Source organism: Podarcis bocagei (assembly GCF_964188305.1).
Source record: "Podarcis bocagei genome assembly, chromosome: 16".
Taxonomy (NCBI): Eukaryota; Metazoa; Chordata; class Lepidosauria; order Squamata; family Lacertidae; genus Podarcis; species Podarcis bocagei.
The window spans coordinates 19,385,319-19,404,687 of NC_138142.1; the positions used below are offsets into that span (position 1 = coordinate 19,385,319).

Below are 19,369 nucleotides of genomic sequence, written 5' to 3' on the forward strand. Positions count from 1 at the left end.
TATTTGTGCCGAGTAGAGAAGTTGTGCTTTTCAGAGTTTGGGATTTTCACAGCGGGGGTGGGCTAGGAATCTGTGGTGAGACATTAACCATAGACAGTGTGAAAGAAATCCAGAGGCTGCTGGAATCCCAGCAGTGCTTTTGAAGAATGGCGCACAAACAGAGCATGAATGATTTTTCATAAAACGACAATTGAAAACTGGAACAAGAGCAGAACCTGAAACAGAAGTCCAGCTTTTCCCGGGCCATTTTATCAATGCACATCTTCTGTCAGGAAATGACATTTAGAGCCTGAAACTATTAACCCTTTATCAATCTGCAGCGACCACTTACAACCTCCTGGCCCCTCGGAAGCTTGCAGGAATCACTCCCAACGTATTCACTCTTACCAAATTGTGGCAACTCTTCCCACCAAAACAGACTAAGCAATGTGCTCAGTGGGGAAAGCATAAAGAATTACTGTTAAACTAAAAAAAAAAACATTAGAAGGTAGCCACGACTCATTCCAGTTCAATGAGGAAAGAAAGGTATTTGGATGCAGGAACAGAAGACCTAAGAGAGGGCTTTGCCTCCGTCTTTCCTCTTCTTTGCACACATAGTAATAATAAATTTTTATTTTTACCCCACCCTTCCCAGCCAAGACCGGGCTCAGGGCGGCTAACAACCAATAATAAAAACAAGCTGATTAAAATACAAATTAAAAAGATTAAAATACAACATTAAAACATTAGGATGCAGCCTCTTCACAGGAGGAGAAAGGAAAAAGAAAGAGAGGGAAGGAATCAAACTGATTCTAAGCCAAAGGCCAGGTGGAACAGCTCTGTCTTACAAGCCCTGCGGAAAGAAATCAGATCCCGCAGGGCCCTGGTCTCATGAGACAGAGCGTTCCACCAGGCCGGAGCCAGTGTTGAGAAGGCCCTGGCTCCGGTTGAAGCTAATCTAACTTCCTTAGGGCCCAGGACCTCTAGGGTGTTGCTATATATGGACCTTAAGGTTCTACGTGGGACATACCAGGAGAGGCGGTCCTGTAGGTACGAGGGTCCTAGGCCGTGAAGAGCTTTAAAGGTCAAAACCAGCACCTTAATTCTGACCCTGTACTCCACCGGGAGCCAGTGCAGCTGGAAAAGCACTGGGTGAATATGCTCCCATGGCAGAGACCCTGTGAGGAGCCTCGCTGCAGCATTCTGCACCCGCTGGAGTTTCTGGGACAGCTTCAAGGGCAGCCCCGCATAGAGCGAATTACAGTAGTCAAGCCTGGAGGTGACCATTGCATGGATCACTGTGGTCAGGTCAGGGCGGGAAAGGTAAGGGACCAACTGCTTGATATGGCGAAGGTGGAAAAATGTCGCCTTGGCTGTTGTTGTAACCTGCGCCTCCATGGAAAGGGAGGCGTCAAGGATTACACCCAAACTCTTAATGGAAGGCAATGGCACTAATTGGGCCCCAGCAAGAGAAGGGAGTTGGTCCCTCATCCCCATACCATCCCAACCCAGCCAGAGGACCTCTGTCTTTGAAGGATTTAATTTCAATCAGCTCCCACGAAACCATCCAGCCATCACATCTCATTGACACCCAAGCCTGGTGCCACTCTGCAGGGCTGTGACAAAGCAGGCGACATCCATCCCTGCATTAATTGGGATCTGTCGTCAGTGTGCAACCTCAAACAGAAGCCTTATGTGCTGCTGGGGGCTCATTGTCCATTAGCCAAATGCAATCAGCTGTACACAATGGAGTGTTGTTTAGAAAGGTGGCAGTTTTAACTGTCTGCACCAATCGTAAGCGGTCCTTAATCTCTCATTAGGAACTGCTGACTCCCCGTCCTCTCCCAATAATGAAAGGAATACATGGCTGATTGCATTTGCACAAATGGGACCGAGCAAACCTCAGCAATTTCCCTCATGCCAGCGTTTGGTCTGCTTTTGGGTGTTTACAATTCCACTGGGCCACTTGCTTCCCTGGGGCTCAAGTGGATCCTGAATTGCAAAGGTATGGGAAGGCTGCTACCTGCCTGCACCACATATTATCTTCTTTGGTGATCACTCATAGGTGGGCAGGAGCAGGGACCGAGCAACAGGAGCTCACCCCATCGCGGGGATTCGAACCGCAGACCTTCTGATTGGCAAGTCCTAGGCTCTGTGGTTTAACCCACAGCGCCACCCGCGTCCCTATAACAAAATATTAAAGACACAATAAAACCTCAAACATTAAAAACTTCCCTGAACAGGGCTGCCTTCAGATGTCTTCTGAAAGTCACAAAGTCTTTATCTCCTTGACATCTGATGGGAGGGCGTTCCAAAGGGTGGGTTCCACTACCGAGAAGGCTCTCTGCCTAATTCCCTGTAGCTTCGCTTCTTGCAGTGAGGGAACTGCCAGAAGGCCCTTGGAGCTGGACCTCAGTGCCTGGGGCCGATGGGGGTGGAGACGCTCCTTCAGGTATACAGGGCCAAAGCCGTAAGACTGGAGACTCCGTATTCTCAAAAAGACACCGGTCTCTGCTGCAGAAGATGCTGCACAGAGATCCCCACACCCAAACTGCAACTCTGCTAATATTCCAGAAAAATGGCAGCAAATGACTGAAGATGTAGAGTTGAGAAAGAAGTTGCAACAGGCTGCAACAGCTTTAAAGCCCTCAGGTGTGAAATGGCAGGGGAGTTGACCAACACGTGTAAAATTATGGTTCTCCTGCTAAGAAGCAAATCTGCCAATGTTCTTCCTTGTACAAAATGATTTGTCTGGTACCCACTCACAACCTTCCTAACCTCCGTATCAGATTCCCTGCCAGCATCAGCTTCGGAAAATCTGACAAAAGCCGGTTCTTAAAACATTTATGGAACAGAAGCAAACCTGGAAATGGGGAGAGTCTTGTCTTGTCTTGCATTGCAGTTCTCAATTGGGATCACTGCACACACAGAACCTTTTTTACTTACTACCAGCCTCATTTTTCGGCCATTACACAGGCAAGTAGAAATAGGAGATGGTTGGCGAGATGGTTGCACAGCTAAAACCTTCCCTGTGCCTTAAAAAACCAATAAACTGATGCTACAGGAGAGGAGAGGAAAGCAAGCCCTGCTATTTTTAGTGCATGTTAACAGAAGTATCACAAAATGAGGGATGGAACACAGCCTACAGTTCTGGTCACCTCAAGGATATGGTAGAGCTGGGAAAGAGGCAGAAAAGGGCAACTAAAATGATCAAAGGGATGAAACGACGAGGGACGGCTGTAACGTCCACCCTTACTTTATTTTTATCCTGTCCTTCCTTCCCTACAGGCTTAGGGAGCCAGTGTGGTGTAGTGGTTAAGAGCGGTGGACTCATAATCTGGTGAACTGGGTTCGCTTCCCCGCTCCTCCACATGCAGCTGCTGGGTGACCTTGGGCCAGTCACACTTCTCTGAAGTCTCTCAGCCCCACTCACCCCACAGAGTGTTTGTTGTGGGGGAGGAAGGGAAAGGAGAATGTTAGCCGCTTTGAGACTCCTTAGGGTAGTGATAAAGTGGGATGTCAAATCCAAAACTCTTCTCTTCTTCTTCCTAAAGGAGCCCAGGGCAGCAAGCGACAAGGGACAGAACAATAAAAATGTCTTCAAAACAATTCCAATGTCAGATGCTAGTGTGGTTGCTCGAGAGTAAACAGGCAAGACTCCGACCTGCCTTTTCCAGGCTTTATTCTTGGTGCAAACTATTTACAGTGAAGAGCGTTGTAAGTTCATGTCTGGCTCAATCACTAGCAGAATCTGGGAATTCCGGAAAACGTGTTGTAAACCTCATAATGGGAAATCACATTGGCAAAAGACGGAACTCTGCAGCGCCATCTGGTGTCAAAGTGTTATAACGCTTTTTAAACACTTTTTCTTTACTAACGTAGCTGAGTCCGGTATCTGCAGGAGGCGCTCACCAGCAAAGCACAGTGATTGGTCGGCTATATATGGGGCGAGGCGATCTTTGAGGTATCTTGGTCCCAAGATGTACAGGGCTGTACAAGAATCAGGACTTGGGTAGGCATATGGGGCACTTTTTCTAGTTTAGAAATGCAGGGGCATAAAGAGGGGCATGATAGAGGACTCTGCAGCGCTGGTTTTTCAGCAGGTACTCAAGTGTATGCCATACCAGTGGCTCTCTCTCTCTTTTGGTTATTGCTAAAAAGTATGACACTTACTGTAACAACTTCATGATGAATACCAGTACCTCTTTTTCTAGGGGTGGGGGGAGAAGTACTATAGAGGAGTGAAGAATTTTGCATGATGCAGAGGACGTGGATTGGAAGATAATTCCCTCCTCCTCTCATATTATTCAATTCAATATTCAGGGTTATTTGATGAAACAGAATCGTGTAGGTACGGGAGAGGCAAAATTAAGTACAGTGGACGCTTGGGTTGCAAACATGATCCGTGCGGGAGGTATGATTGCAACCCGCAAAGCCGTGTCTGAGCACGCACGAGTCGTGATTCGGCGCTTCTGCACATGTGCCGAAACCTGGAAGTAACCCATTCTGGTACTTCTGGGTTCAGGGTGGTGCGCAACTTGAAAACACGCAACCTGAAGTGTCTGTAACCAGAGGTATGGCTGTATATCTTCACAAAGCACATTGTCAAGACTGTAGTATTTGCCACCGTAAGATGTAGTGACGCCACCAGCTTGGGCTGCTTTAAAAAAAGGGGGGTCGGGCAAATTCATGCAGGATGAGGCTATCAATGGCTACATGTCAGTATCAGCAGCAATACCAAAAGCAGCAAATGTCTCCAAATACCACACACTCCAGAACGTGTCTCCAACGCAAAGTACCGTATTTTTCGCTCTATAGGACGCACTTTCCCCCCTTAAAAATGAAGGGGAAATGTGTGTGCGTCCTATGGAGCGAAGACGCCATAGCCCCGCGCGCGCTCTCCCAGCTGGGGAGGTGACGCGGGGCTATGGCAGGAGCCTCTACAGCCCCACATCACCTCCCCAGCTGGGAGAGTGCGCGCGAGGCTAAAGCAGCCCCCCGCGACCCTCTCCCGGCTGGCTCTCCCGGCTGACTCCCAGCCGGGAGAGGGTCGCGGGGGGCTGCTTTAGCCTCGCGCGCGCTCTCCCAGCTGGGGAGGTGACGCGGGGCTGTAGAGGCTCCTGCCATCACCTCCCCAGCCGGGAGAGGGTCGCGGTGGGCTGCTTTAGCCTCGCGCGCGCTCTCCCAGCTGGGGAGGTGACGCGGGGCTGTAGAGGCTCCTGCCATCACCTCCCCAGCCAGGAGAGGGTCGCGGGGAGCTGCTTTAGCCTCGCGCGCGCTCTCCCAGCTGGGGAGGTGACGCGGGGCTGTAGAGGCTCCTGCCATAGCCCCGCGTCACCTCCCCAGCCGGGAGAGGGTCGCGGGGGGCTGCTTTAGCCTCGCGCACGCTCTCCCAGCTGGGGAGGTGACGCCTGGCTGTAGAGGCTCCTGCCATCACCTCCCCAGCTGGGAGAGGGTCGCGGGTAGCTGCTTTAGCCTCGCACGCGCTCTCCCAGCTGGGGAGGTGACGCGGGGCTGTAGAGGCTCCTGCCATAGCCCCGCGTCACCTCCCCAGCCGGGAGAGGGTCGCGGGGGGCTGCTTTAGCCTCGCGCGCGCTCTCCCAGCTGGGGAGGTGACGCGGGGCTGTAGAGGCTCCTGCCATCACCTCCCCAGCCGGGAGAGGGTCGCGGGGGGCTGCTTTAGCCTCGTGCGCGCTCTCCCAGCTGGGGAGGTGACGCGGGGCTGTAGAGACTCCTGCCATAGCCCCGCGTCACCTCCCCAGCCGGGAGAGGGTCGCGGGGGGCTGCTTTAGCCTCGCGCGCGCTCTCCCAGCTGGGGAGGTGACGCGGGGCTGTAGAGGCTCCTGCCATAGCCCCGCGTCACCTCCCCAGCCGGGAGAGGGTCGCGGGGGGCTGCTTTAGCCTCGTGCGCGCTCTCCCAGCTGGGGAGGTGACGCGGGGCTGTACAGACTCCTGCCACAGCCCCGCGTCACCTCCCCAGCCGGGAGAGGGTCGCGGGGGGCTGCTTTAGCCTCGCGCGCGCTCTCCCAGCTGGGGAGGTGACGCGGGGCTGTAGAGACTCCTGCCATCACCTCCCCAGGTGGGAGAGGGTCGCGGAGGGCTACTTTAGCCTCTCGCGCGCTCTCCCAGCTGGGGAGGTGACGAGGGGCTGTAGAGGCTCCTGCCATAGCCCCGCGTCACCTCCCCAGCCGGGAGAGGGTCGCGGGGGGCTGCTTTAGCCTCGCGCGCGCTCTCCCAGCTGGGGAGGTGACGCGGGGCTGTAGAGACTCCTGCCATAGCCTCGCGTCACCTCCCCAGCCGGGAGAGGGTCGCGGTGGGCTGCTTTAGCCTCGCGCGCGCGCTCTCCCAGCTGGGGAGGTGACGCGGGGCTGTAGAGGCTCCTGCCATCACCTCCCCAGCCGGGAGAGGGTCGCGGGGATCTGCTTTAGCCTCGCGCACGCTCTCCCAGCTGGGGAGGTGATGCGGGGCTGTAGAGGCTCCTGCCATCACCTCCCCAGCCGGGAGAGGGTCGCGGGGAGCTGCTTTAGCCTCTCGCACGCTCTCCCAGCTGGGGAGGTGACGCGGGGCTGTAGAGACTCCTGCCATAGCCCCGAGTCATCTCCCCAGCCGGGAGAGGGTCGCGGGGGGCTGCTTTAGCCTCGCGCGCGCTCTCCCAGCTGGGGAGGTGACGCGGGGCTGTAGAGGATCCTGCCATCACCTCCCCAGCCGGGAGTGGGTCGCGGGGGGGCTGCTTTAGCCTCACGCGCGCTCTCCCAGCTGGGGAGGTGACGCGGGGCTGTAGAGGATCCTGCCATAGCCCCGCGTCACCTTCCCAGCCTGGAGAGAGACGCGGGGGGCTGCTTTAGCCCCGCGCGCGCTCTCCCGGCTGGGGAGGTGACCCGCGGCTATGGCAGGAGCCTCTCCGCTGCGCCTTTCCGCTGCTCCCTGACCTGCTCTTTGGGGCTGGTGGTGGGCTTCCCCCGCCAGCCCCAAAGAGAAGGTCGAAAGGAACCTGAAGCCTGGAGAGCGAGAGGGGTCAGTGCACACCGACCCCTCTCGCTCTCCAGGCTTCCAAGGTAGCCGCCTGAACGCACCTTAAACGGCACCTTGTTTTAGAGCGGGAAAACAAGAGGGCGAAAGTTCTCCCCCTCTCTGTGCATCGCCTCCTGCCGCTTCACTGAAGGGGCGCTGGGCAGAGAGGGGGAGATTTTTTTTTCTTGTTCTCCCCCCTCTAAAACAAGCTGCGTCCTATTGTCCGGTGTGTCCTATGGTGCGAAAAATACGGTACCCTATGCAGATTACTCCCAAAGACAGGTTACCAGTGATGTGGGGGTTCCAGGGAGGGCAACAAACCAACAAACAACAACAACAATTTATTACTTATACCCCGCCCATCTGGCTGGGCCTTCCCAGCCACTCTGGGAGGCTCCCAACAGAATATTAAAAACACAGTAAGACATCAAACATTAAAAACTTCCCTAAACAGGGCTGCCTTCAGATGTCTTATAAAAGCCAGATAGTTGTTTATTTCCTTGACATCTGATGGGAGGGCGTTCCACAGGGCGGGCGCCACCATCGAGAAGGCCCTCTGCCTGGTTCCCTGTAACCTCACTTCTCGCAGGGAGGGAACTGCCAGAAGGTTCCCTCACTGTGACAAACAAACAGAATTGGGGGGGGGGGGAGAGAGAGAGATTTCCCGTTCAAAATTTTCCAGAAAACCCTACTTTGCTGGTACAATTTTTTACCTGTGAATTCATCTTCACATGCACAAGAGCTACGAAACCCAGTCAACGTAACACAAAAGCAAACCCTTCTGGTGGGTGTGGGGGGTGTAAGGGGGACACAGAAAGTGCCCCCCCCGGACATATACCGTCCACAACCTTACTGCCCACTCTGCTGCTGTCTGCAGCAGCAGAGTAATTCACTCCATCCCAAAATCTATTTCCAGCACCACCCACAGCACTTCTGATAAGCCTTTGCAACAAACTTCCAAGCTGGCCTCATCTGCCACGATCCAGCGATGTCTCCGCATACCTTCTGCCTACGAAGCCACCCAAGGGGATTTTTCTGGGCTCCTTGGAATCCTCTGTGTAATTTACCCTTTACATCGGTTCCTCCGTATTGGCAAACACTTCCCACGCCACCTCTGCACCAGATTGCCACTTATTTCCATCTCGGCGGCTCCTGCTTCTCCTCTGCAGCTCTTGGGCTCGGTCCAGTAGCGCTTAACTTCTTCTGCTTAATTTAGACCAGGGTTTCCCAAAGCGGCTGGTGATGACCCCTGGGGAGGTCGATGGGACTGTGAATAAAGACTATGGGGCTGAAAGGGGGTGAGGAAAGGCTCTGAGCCAGTGTGGTGCAGTGGTTCAGAGCAGTGGACTCGTAATCTGGGGAACCGGGTTCGATTTCCCGCTCCTCCACATGCAGCTGCTGGGTGACCTTGGGCTAGTCATACTTCTCTCAGCCTCACTCACCTCACAGAGTGTTTGTTGTGGGAGAGGAAGGGAAAGGAGAATGTTAGCCGCTTTAAGACTCCTTCAGGTAGTGATAAAGCGGGATATCAAATCCCAACTCTTCTTCTTCTTCTCCTCTTAAGGGTGGAAAGGTAGTTTACAAGGTATAGTGCAAAAAAGCTTCAAAAATAAAGAACACGGGCATGTACAGAGTGCACTTTCCCCCATTGCCAATGAGGAACCCCTGTACTTAATAAGGCACTTTCGCAAGATTGCAGCATTCCCAGACCATGTTGCTTTATTGCTTTTTAAAAAGGAGAGTATGCACTTTTGCTTCGTGTATATATTAATTTTTGACATGTCGTGATTTCTAGTAAAGGTAACTGATGATTAATAAAAGTTGATCACGTGTTCCTACTTCTTGACTTTTATGTCATTTACATTCTCAAGAATTTAGAATGGGGTCGGCGACAACTTTATGAGCTCATCAAGGGGTCAATCAACTCAGAAGTCTGAGAAACCCTGATTTATGCCATAATCCCAAGTATGTTTATGAGGATCGCAATGATTCCATTTCGATCACTATTTTCTGTTCTAGAAGTAGGGAACCTCTGCATTGGCCAAGAGTTGCGCTGCCTCCCCCCATTAATGTTGCTCCAACGTTAAATGAATGAGTCTATTTCTTTTATATAAACATCTTGGCAACCAAAGTTTTGAGAAGTTGCAACTGGAAAGGGGTATGGGGAAGAAAAGCATCACTATGGACTCAACTTTATTAATCACGAAAAAGCGTTTTCAATGTATTATAAACATGCAGCACCAGATGGCACCAAAGAGCAAAAAAAAAATATTCTAACTGATTTTCCATGGCATTGTTTTTTTTAACGATTTAATTTCTGACTTATTTATAGCGGTTTATTCCTGTGTGTAGAGCCACTTTAGAGCAAACTTTAAAGTGAAAAAGTATAAAACTACAGACAGTATAGTACTTCACAGCTGCCATTTAAAAATGTGTTTTCATTGTTAAAATGGGTGCTGTCACTGTTTTATCAATCTGTTATGCTGTTCTGTAATGTGTGTTGATTACAGTTTTAAACTGTACCATCTTTTTGTCACAAGTTGTATGCAAGCTTCTCAGAGAGCCTGCTGAAAATGATTTATTTGTTTTTATAACCTTCTTGTAAGATGACCCATTTTCCAACTTCTTCAATTTATTATGCTTTGTTTTTATGCCGTTTTGGTTTTAATTGAGATTCTGTACGCCACATTGAGATAGATAGATATATCTTCTATGAGTTGGCAGTACATAAATGAATAAATAAAAAGAATAATACTGCATTTTTAATCATGTTATGTTGAGACACCTTCGGGGGGGGGGGGGTGTCACCCTGGTAGGGAGCATAAAGATATTAGAAATAAAGGAATTAAATAAATATGCCAGGATTTTATGCGTTGACATCTGTGAGAGAATAGGTCCTTTCTCAGGACAAAGCAGGTGGCAAATAACTCTGAGTACGTCATTCCGAAAGGGAACAACGCTGATTCTTCTGGAAAGAATTCCATTACAAAATCAGTAGCTTCAGGAAACTGGAATAACTGGGCATGGCTGATAGGTAGAGAGATGCGGAAATGCAGGTGAGAAGAGAGGCTTTATATATTCCAATTTCTGAAAACCAGGTAGGGTTTTGTTTTTGTTTTAAATCTACCACAGCGCTTTGGGTCTTTGATGCTCAAGACTTTTACACAGCTAACCAATTAACATGTGATACTTCGCTGCTGCTGCTGTGATGGATTAGTGGACAGACATCGCAACACATTGTTTTTTACAAGATTGCTGCAACATACACAAAGACCTGGGATGCATCCGCCAACGGCCTAACTACATTTGCATTTTCTAATCAAGATTATCCTAATTAAGTCATCAGGAGGGAAAGAAGACAGGTCTGGACCTGCAGGCAGATCTCTGAGTGATTTGCAGTAGATTCGGCAAGGACTGCTGACTCCGAAATGTTTAACAATAGCAGTGACAAAAATGACTCCCCCACCCTGATTTTTATTCTGCTGAAATGAAGAAAGTTTGGAGTAAACAGAAGTGGATTGGTTTTTTTATAGCTCTCTGTTTTGGGAATATTCCTGGGTTTAGAATTCTTTAATTCTAAGTACTGTATTTTCCGCTCTATAAGACGCACCAGACCACAAGACGCACCTAGTTTTTGGAGGAGGAAAAAATATTCTGAATCTCAGAAGCCAGAACAGCAAGAGGGATCGCTGCGCAGTAAAAGCAGCAATCCCTCTTGCTGTTCTGGCTCCTGGGATAGCTGCGCAGCCTGCATTCGCTCCATAAGACGCACACACATTTCCCCTTACTTTTTAGGAGGGAAAAAGCGAGTCTTATAGAGCAAAAAATACGGTATATATATTTTGCACTAGCCTTCGGTGAGTAGATTATTGGGATTCTAGTGGGTGTTTAAAAAAAAAAAAAAAACAACTAACAGAGTTGATCCTGTAAACCTGAAATCTGCCCAGCCTGGCATTAGAAGTTTGCTACATGCCTCACAAATGAAGTCCATGTACAAAGCTGAGCTGCGTTGGCCATCGTTTTCGGTGGGGGTGGAATAAAGCAATCCAAATTCTGCTCTCGGTTACAAACTTGATCCAGAAATTACAGCAGAGTTATCTTAGGATGCATTGCCCTTTTTACTTCCGATTTTTCAAATCTCTTCTTTGTGGTATTTGCATAATTGGATCACGAATGGAGGGCAGGAATAAAGCACAGAGGACTTTGCATTAATGAAACACGCAGAGACGCACATCTCCCTCCCCCTTCTCACACACACAACCCCACTCACAGCAAGTCTGTTTTAGAGTTAAGAAGCCTCTTCTCCCTTGCAGCGCCAGCCTCTGAACATCAGCATGGTCTCCCAAGTTGATCGAAGCAAAACTAGCCCATCCCAAATAGACCAAGCCAGCCCACTCACATCTCTGACATGCCTTTCGGAGAAAGAAAACTCTTTGTTCCGCTTTCTTTTTTTAAAACTGGGGTGTGAGCAGAATAAGAAAGTATCGACATTTCAGCTGAACTCTAGCCCTTCAGAGCCCCAGTACCAATTCTGCTAATTGGAAGCAGAAAAAGGCTGGCTGAATCGGTTCTGATTTGCGAGGAAAGCATTGAGGCATGGAAAGGAATAAGAAGGCAAGGAGAACAGTAGGGCGAAGGAGGTCAGAGACAAGCACAAGGCAAAAGGAGGGCTGTATCACAGCGCCAGGGCCCCTGTTTTTTTTTTTTTTTTTAGTGTTTTATTTTTTTTTTATTTTTTTTACTTTATTATTTTATTAGAAAAAAGCTTCACGTTACATATCAACTTCAGATACATATGTACGTATCAATAAAAGGTGAAAAAACAATAAGCAAAAGATAAATTACAAAGAAGAAGACACTCCGAAGAAGAATAAAAAAGAAAAGAAAAACGAAGAAAACAGATAAAATAGAACAGTAAAAAGACAGACTTCCGTTCAACTTGGTCCAGGATTACACAGTCAACACATAACATTTGCAGTAGAACTTACACTAGTATTTAACATCGACGGTATTAATTAACTTCTGCTGTTGTATTACTGATACCCATATTATTCTCAACATAAATTAAAAATTTCTTCCATTCATCTTTAAGTTTCGTAGTGTTATTTTGCCTTAATTTCTGTGTTAATCTCGCTAATTCTATGTATTGATATAATTTCACTTGCCACTCTCCGATCGTAGGCATATCGGGGGATTTCCATTTTTGTGCAATTAGGATTCTCGCCGCAGCTGTCGCATATTGGAAAAAGGTTTGATCTGGTTTTTTTATTTCCTCACCAATCATACCTAAAAGAAACAACTCGGGTATCTTGGGGAAATTATATTTTAAAATTTTTTTCAGTTCATCAAAGATCTTTCCCCAGAATTCCTTCACTATCTCACAGGTCCACCAAATGTGGAAAAAGGTCCCAGTCTTCTCTTTGCATCTCCAACAACTATTATCAACAGACTTATACATCTTTCCTAGCTTAGCTGGGGTCAGATACCAGCGGTACATCATTTTCTCTAGGTTCTCTCGGAGAGTTGCACACGCTGTAAATTTTATACCCTTCCTCCATAGTATCTGCCATTTATTATAATCGATATTATATCCAAGGTCTCTATCCCATTTCACCATCACGCCCTTCACCAAATCCTCTCTTGTATCCCATTCCAATAGTTGTTTATATAATTTAGAGAGGTGTTTCTCATTACTCTCTAAGATTTCTATCTGAAATCTTGATTTTTTATCACTCATCCCCTGTTTCTTGTGCTCACTCCACAGTGCATTGATCTGATGGAATTGAAACCATTCTTTTATCTTATCTTTCAACTCGTCATAAGGCTTCACCTTCCAACCTTCTTCTGTCTTAATTAGGAGATCCTCGTAGGTCCATCTTTCTCCCATCATATTTGGTTTTTTTATTTTGACAATATCCACTGGAGAGAGCCACCAGGGGGTCCCTTTTTCAATCAATTTTTTATATCTATTCCACACCTCCAATAGTGAACCTCTAATTATGTGACTAGAAAACCCTCTGTGAATCTCACCTTTCCCCTGCCACAGGTAGGCATGCCACCCGAACCTAATATCAAAGCCCTCCAGGTCCAATAGATCAGTGTTTCTAAGGGTGGCCCATTCCTTTAACCAGCTTAAACAAGCTGCCTCATAATATAACCTTATATTCGGTACCGCAAATCCGCCCCTCTCTCTTGCATCTGTCAGGTATTTAAGCTTTATCCTGGCTCTCTTCCCCTGCCAAATGAACTTAGTCAAAGTTCTTTGCCAATTCCTGAAACGGGTGGTGCCTTTAATTATCGGGATATTCTGGAACAGGAATAATAACCTTGGGAGGATGCACATTTTAATCGCCGCCATCCTCCCCGTCCATGAGAGCTTCAGCCTCTGCCAGATGTCCAGATCTTTTTTTATTTCCTGCCATATCTTATCATAATTTTCTTCTACCAAATTTATATTTTTTGGAGATAGCCAGATTCCCAAATATTTTACCTTATTCACAATTTTTATACCGGTCCTTTGTTCCAATTGAATTTTATCCTCAATAGCCACATTTTTTGTTAAAATTTTTGTTTTCTTCCTATTTAATCTAAATCCTGACAGTCTGCCGAATTCCTCTAATAATTCTATCACTTTACATGCACTGTCCACTGGTTCTTCCAGGGAAAGGACTAGGTCGTCAGCATATGCCTTTAACTTAAATTCTTTCTTACCAATTCTTATCCCCTTCACACCCACTGCGTCTCTTATTCTATTTGCAATCACTTCCAAGACCATTATAAAGAGCAGGGGGGATAAGGGGCAGCCCTGCCTTGTACCTTTCCCAATCTTAAATGATTTAGTTAGGCTGTTGTTTATAATCAACATAGCTTGTTGTTCCGAGTAAATTGCTCTAATTCCTCTCAGGTAGGGGCCTTCTATACCTGCCTTTTCCAAACATAGTGATAAGAATTCCCAGGAGACATTATCAAACGCCTTCTCGGCGTCTATAAAGATTAGTGCGGCTGGGATGTCTATCCTTGTATCTAAATATTCAATGATGTTTAATATATGGCGCACATTATCTTTCAGATGTCGGTTAGGGAGGAATCCCGCTTGGTCTTTATGGATGTATTTCATTAATAGCTTCTTGAGTCTACTTGCCATTATATCGGCAAAGATCTTATAGTCGTTATTAAGCAAAGAGATTGGCCTGTAATTTTTTATATCAGTTTTCTCAGTTTCTGATTTTGGAACTAAGGTTATGAATGCCTCCTTCCAGGAGCCGGGAATTTTCCCTCCCTGGAGGATGTTATTAATAACATCTCTAAGCACTGGAGCAAGGAGTTCCTCTAGTGTTTTATAGTATTTTGAGGGCAAACCATCTGGCCCAGGGGCCTTTCCATTTTTCATCCTATTGATAGCTTCCTTCACTTCATTTACAGTGATTTCCTTATTTAATCGTGTTCTGTCCTCTTCCGATATATATTTTCCTCTTTCCTGCTCCAAATATCTTTCAATTTCTAATCTATCTTCAGTTCCTCTTTCATACAACTTTTCAAAAAACTGAACGAACCTTTTTTCTATTTCATCTGGGGCTTCTATGATGTTATCTTCCATTATTATTTTACTTATCACATTTTGCTTTTTCCTCTTTCTCAGCTGCCACGCGAGTAATTTCCCCATTTTATTTGCCGATTCAAAAAACCTCTGCTTCATATATTTGATTCTCCAATCTATTTCCTGGTTTAGTATAGCTGAATATTGGGCCTGTAGCACCTTTAAGGCACGGGTGGCCTCAGCATCTGCTGGATTTATAGTCAATTTCCTCTCATAATTTCTCAATTGTGTGAGGATTTCTTCTTTCTTTTGTTCTCTTAGTTTCCTCCTAAGATTATTTTGTTGAATTAAGACCCCCCTCATGACCGACTTACTGGCGTCCCATACAATATCTATAGTGGGTTCCCCCTTCAAATTCAAATCCAAATAATCTTTTAAGGTGCCTTTGACCTTTTCTTTCACATCATCATTATCCAGTAAATTTTCCTCCATCCTCCATCTATATTGTCCCTTACGCCCGCCATTAATTTCCATTACCAACGCGCAGTGATCAGAAAGTGTCCTGGGTAAAATTTCACATCTCTTCACCCTTAAGATAAGGTTTCTCGTCGTCCAAATTTGGTCAATTCGACCCCAACTTTGATGTGGTTCTGAGTAATGAGTGAATTGTTTAGAAGTAGGGTTTTTGTGTCTCCAGACATCAACTAAATCAAAATTATCCACTAAGTCCTTAAAAGATTTCGGCAGTTTCCCTCTATTAGGATTCCCTCTCTTTACGCTCCTGTCCAGCTCCGGTACTGGCACACCATTCATATCCCCGAGCAGGATCAATCTATGCGTTTCTAATTCTGATAGGATTCCTTCAAGTTTCTCGAAAAATTCTGCTCTGTTTTTATTCGGGGCGTAGACCGTCACTACATTAATTTTTTCCCCTCTAAAATTTAGTTGGATCCCTAGAATTCTTCCTTCCTCGTCCTTACAAATTTGTACGGGGTCCCACTTCTCTTTTACATATATCACTACCCCTTTTTTTTTATTTACCTCTGAATTAATAAACTCTACTCCTAATTTTTTATTCATCAAAATATGTTTATGTTTCTTCGCAATATGGGTTTCCTGGAAGCAAATTACATCATAGTTTTTGTTTTTCAACACTCTCTCAATTTTATTCCTTTTAACTTTCTCATTCAACCCATTCACATTCCAGGATAAGAAGTTTAGTGTGTGTGTTATTGTTTCTCTTTATCTATTACGGTTTCTCTGGCCGAGGTCTCGAACTAGACTCTACTGCCTCTATTACCTAAGAGCTCCCCCTCCTCTGCCGCCTCCGCTCCCACCACGGCTTCATCATCTTCCTCATCTGTTCCTTCCATCCCCTCGTCCTCCTCCCGCCCCCCTCCCTCTCCCGCCCCCTCCCCAACCTTCTCCCTGCTCCCAGGTCTATTCTCTGGCCTTCCCAGGTCTTTCTCGTACCTTCTCAAAAACTTCTCAGCCTCCTGCGTGTCCATCAATCTAAATTTCTTGTCCTTATAGTGAAAGGTAATCCCTTCCGGGAACTCCCATCTAAATTGTATCCCCTTTCTCTTCAGAACAGCTACCACCTGTTTATATCCCTCTCTTTTACGTAATAACCTGACCGGTATTTCTTTATATATAATAATGGGTCTTCCATCGATTCTTAATCTATTGTGGTAGCTCTTCCTTAAGATTAGGTTTTTCATTTCCACTGAGTTGAAGATCACTAAACAGTCTCCCAAGAATTTGTTAGTTCTAAAATGTTTAGGTCTTGACATCCTGAAAACATTCTCTATAGAGAGAGCTAACTCTTCCTCCCTTATGTCTAGCCATTTAGACAGTTCTCTAATCATTTTTCCTCTTATATCTTCATTTCTTTCCTCAGCTACTCCCCTGAATTTCAAGTGTAGCTGCTTTTGTCGCATATCTGCCATGGCTAGATTGTCCCATATCCTGTCTTGTGAGCTGCTTAGCTCTCTTAACTCTTCTTTCACCTTCATTGTCTCCCTTTTCTGCTCCCTTATCTCTTTCTGTAATTTCTTGTTAGATTCTTCAATCAAACTGGACTTAACAGAGAGGTCCTGGATTTTGGCCGAGAGTTCCCCAACTGCCCCCTCTATCCTAACAGGGCCCCTGTTTTGCATGCAGGTCACAGATTGTGGCATCTCCAGGTAGGACAGGGAAGTCCCTTGTCCGAAACCGTGGAGAGCCACTTCCAGTCAATGTAGACAATACTCAGCTAGATGGACCATGGGTCTGACTTTTTCCACAGCTTCCGATGAAGGGGTTGGGGGTCAAAGCTCAGTTGCAAAGCACCTGCCTTGCATGCAGAAGGTCACAGGTGCACTCCCAGGTAAGGGCTGGGAGAAACCCCTATCTGAAACCCTAGAACAGCCTTTCTCAACCTGTGGGTCCCCAGATGTTGTTGAACTACAACTCCCATCTCCCCTAGCTAGCAAGGCCAGAGCTGAGGGATGATGGGAGTTGTAGTCCAACAACACCTGGGTACCCACAGGTTGAGAACCACTGCCCTAGAGAGTCAACGCAGGCGACAATGAGCTAGATGGACCAATGACTCTGCATAAAGCAGTTCCCAATGTTGCTGTGAGTCAGCAAACCCACGTAAGAAATGATCAGGTCCAAGCGTCAGCAAGATTTGACTCTCCACTATCGCAGGGGAGAAAGTGGTGGTGGGGAGACTGGTGAAGATGCCCTAGTGCAGGCACCCCCAGACTTGGCCCTCCAGATGTTTGGGGACTACAATTCCCATCATCCCTGACCACTGGTCCTGTTAGCTTGGGATCATGGGAGTTGTAGTGCCAAAACATCTGGAGGGTCGTTTGGGGATGCCTGCCCTAGTGCAGGGACAGTCCATGTGATGGCCCCTCCAGATGCGTTGGACTACAAGTTCCATCATTCCTGACAACTGGCCATGCTGGCTGGGGGTGGAGGCCACCATGTTGGTTACCGCTGCCCAAGCAATTCCCATGGCAATTAGTTGCCCCACAACAGATCTTGGTGGGTTTTGGTTTTTTTTACAGCTGGCAGTGATACATGATGGCCCCTTCCAAATCAGAACCAGGAAGATTGAGGCATGGGATGTTGGCATCCCAGCTTGAACCTACAATTTGAAGTCTCCAGCAACTTGGTATCCTCATCGGTTCATTTCCCCTCCTCTGTCTCATGGTTAAACCATGTTCAAAGCTGCTGACAACATTGCCAGGAAAGTTTACGTAACGAACTACAGCAGCATTTCAAGAAAAAAATATTTTTTTGCGACGGCTAGCAAGTTAGCAAAGAAAGCCATACAAATATCAATAGCCCAAGCAGATTTTTCATATGAATAAAAAACACAGTAAGGTTAAACAATCTGCTAATAACTGATACGAAGGCCTAGTAACAGAAGTACAGAAACACAATCCAAGTAACGGCAAAGACACTAAATCTTATTCTGTAATAAATGTTGTCGCCCAGCAACAACCCCTAAGTTAGCCAGGGCCCAGACCTCTTAGGCATGTCTAACTGGCAGCAACAGGCAAGGAGGACCAAGGAAGGAACTGACACTTTCAAATAAATAACATTTAGCTTAAGAGCCCTTAGAAAAATTAGCACCACAAAGTCAAAAATTCACCAGTCTTCTGGTACTTTCAACAAACAATGCAATTTGCCGGCGTATCTCATATGCTCTTTCAGCTATTACTATAGATTGTGTGGACACCTTTTTTTATTTATTTATTCATTCCATTTATTGGCTACCCTTTGTCCACAGGATCCCAGGGCAGCACACAGAAACAAAACAGATTAAAAAAATAAAAATAAAGCCATACTAATATTAAATCAGACCCTCACAACTTAGTCTTGCAAACAGCAAACCACAGCAATACACCTGACCTTGAATTGTATCAAACACTAGCAGGGACTTCGATTGAAGAGACAACTCAGGATGTGCTCAAGGCTTCACTTTTCACAGGTAAACCTAGACTACTCAAATGAGAAACACGGCAAATCGGGGAATAGAATCCTGGCATTTCATATTCAAGGCTGAGATCTTCTGAGAGCTCGAAGTGGAAGAGAATTAAAATTCCAGGCTGCAGAAGGTGTCTTGTGAGCATGTCCATCCTTGCAGGTTCGTATGACACTTACCTGCCTACTGCTACCACTGCCTGCCTGCCGAAATCGTGTGTTAGGCAGGAGAGGCGTTGCGCACCTGCCACCAGCCTCTACAGCCAGGACCTGTGCTCCACTTACATTTATCATAGCATTGGAGGTGATCCTGAAGAGGGTGGCTCTCTCGTTGACCGCCTTGATCTTCTCCCCGCTCTCGGTGGGCAGCTTGAGGTTCTCCAGCTCACTCAGGGACCTCTGGAGAGCTGCCCCATGCTTGGCGATGAGGTCGTTGCAAGTGCTGAGATCCTCCAGCTTACTCGAGAGGCTTTTCAGAGTGCCGTGCAGTTCGCTCTTGTCAGACTGCGAGGCTGGCTCCTCATCACCAGAGTCATCTGTAGAGGGGAACGGCAAAAGAGGGAAAAGGAGGGAGGGGAAGACAAAATGGTTTCCATGGTTACCGGCCGGACTGCAACGAAAACAGAGCGATGGTTTGTGCGGCGAGAAGTGAAGCAAGACCTCTGTTTGCAGAAGGCGCCAAATCTCCGACTGTCCTTAGGTTGGGAAAAGTCACAGCCCAGAGAACACACCGATTTTCTCCTGAACGATTCCCCTCTGTGCAGAGATTTTGTTTTATTTTATTCCTTCTCTCCAGCAACTGTAAATCCAGAAACTCATGGCTTGGAAAAGAAAGCCCCATTGGTTTTGAAGAGAACTTACTTC

General features: G+C 47.0%; 1 protein-coding gene across 5 annotated transcripts in view; it reads right to left on the minus strand.

The window, feature by feature from the left end:
• The window catches only part of OSBP2 (oxysterol binding protein 2), a gene marked incomplete at its 5' end in the record, with an annotated part of 180,987 nt that overhangs the window by 46,788 nt on the left and 114,830 nt on the right, over positions 1-19,369 (minus strand). For all 5 annotated transcript variants that reach the window (XM_081174816.1, XM_081174815.1, XM_081174817.1 and 2 more), the window contains one exon: positions 18,791-19,041. In XM_081174816.1, coding sequence (XP_081030942.1) covers positions 18,791-19,041 — 251 coding nt within the window. The remainder of the gene's footprint in view (positions 1-18,790; positions 19,042-19,369) is intronic.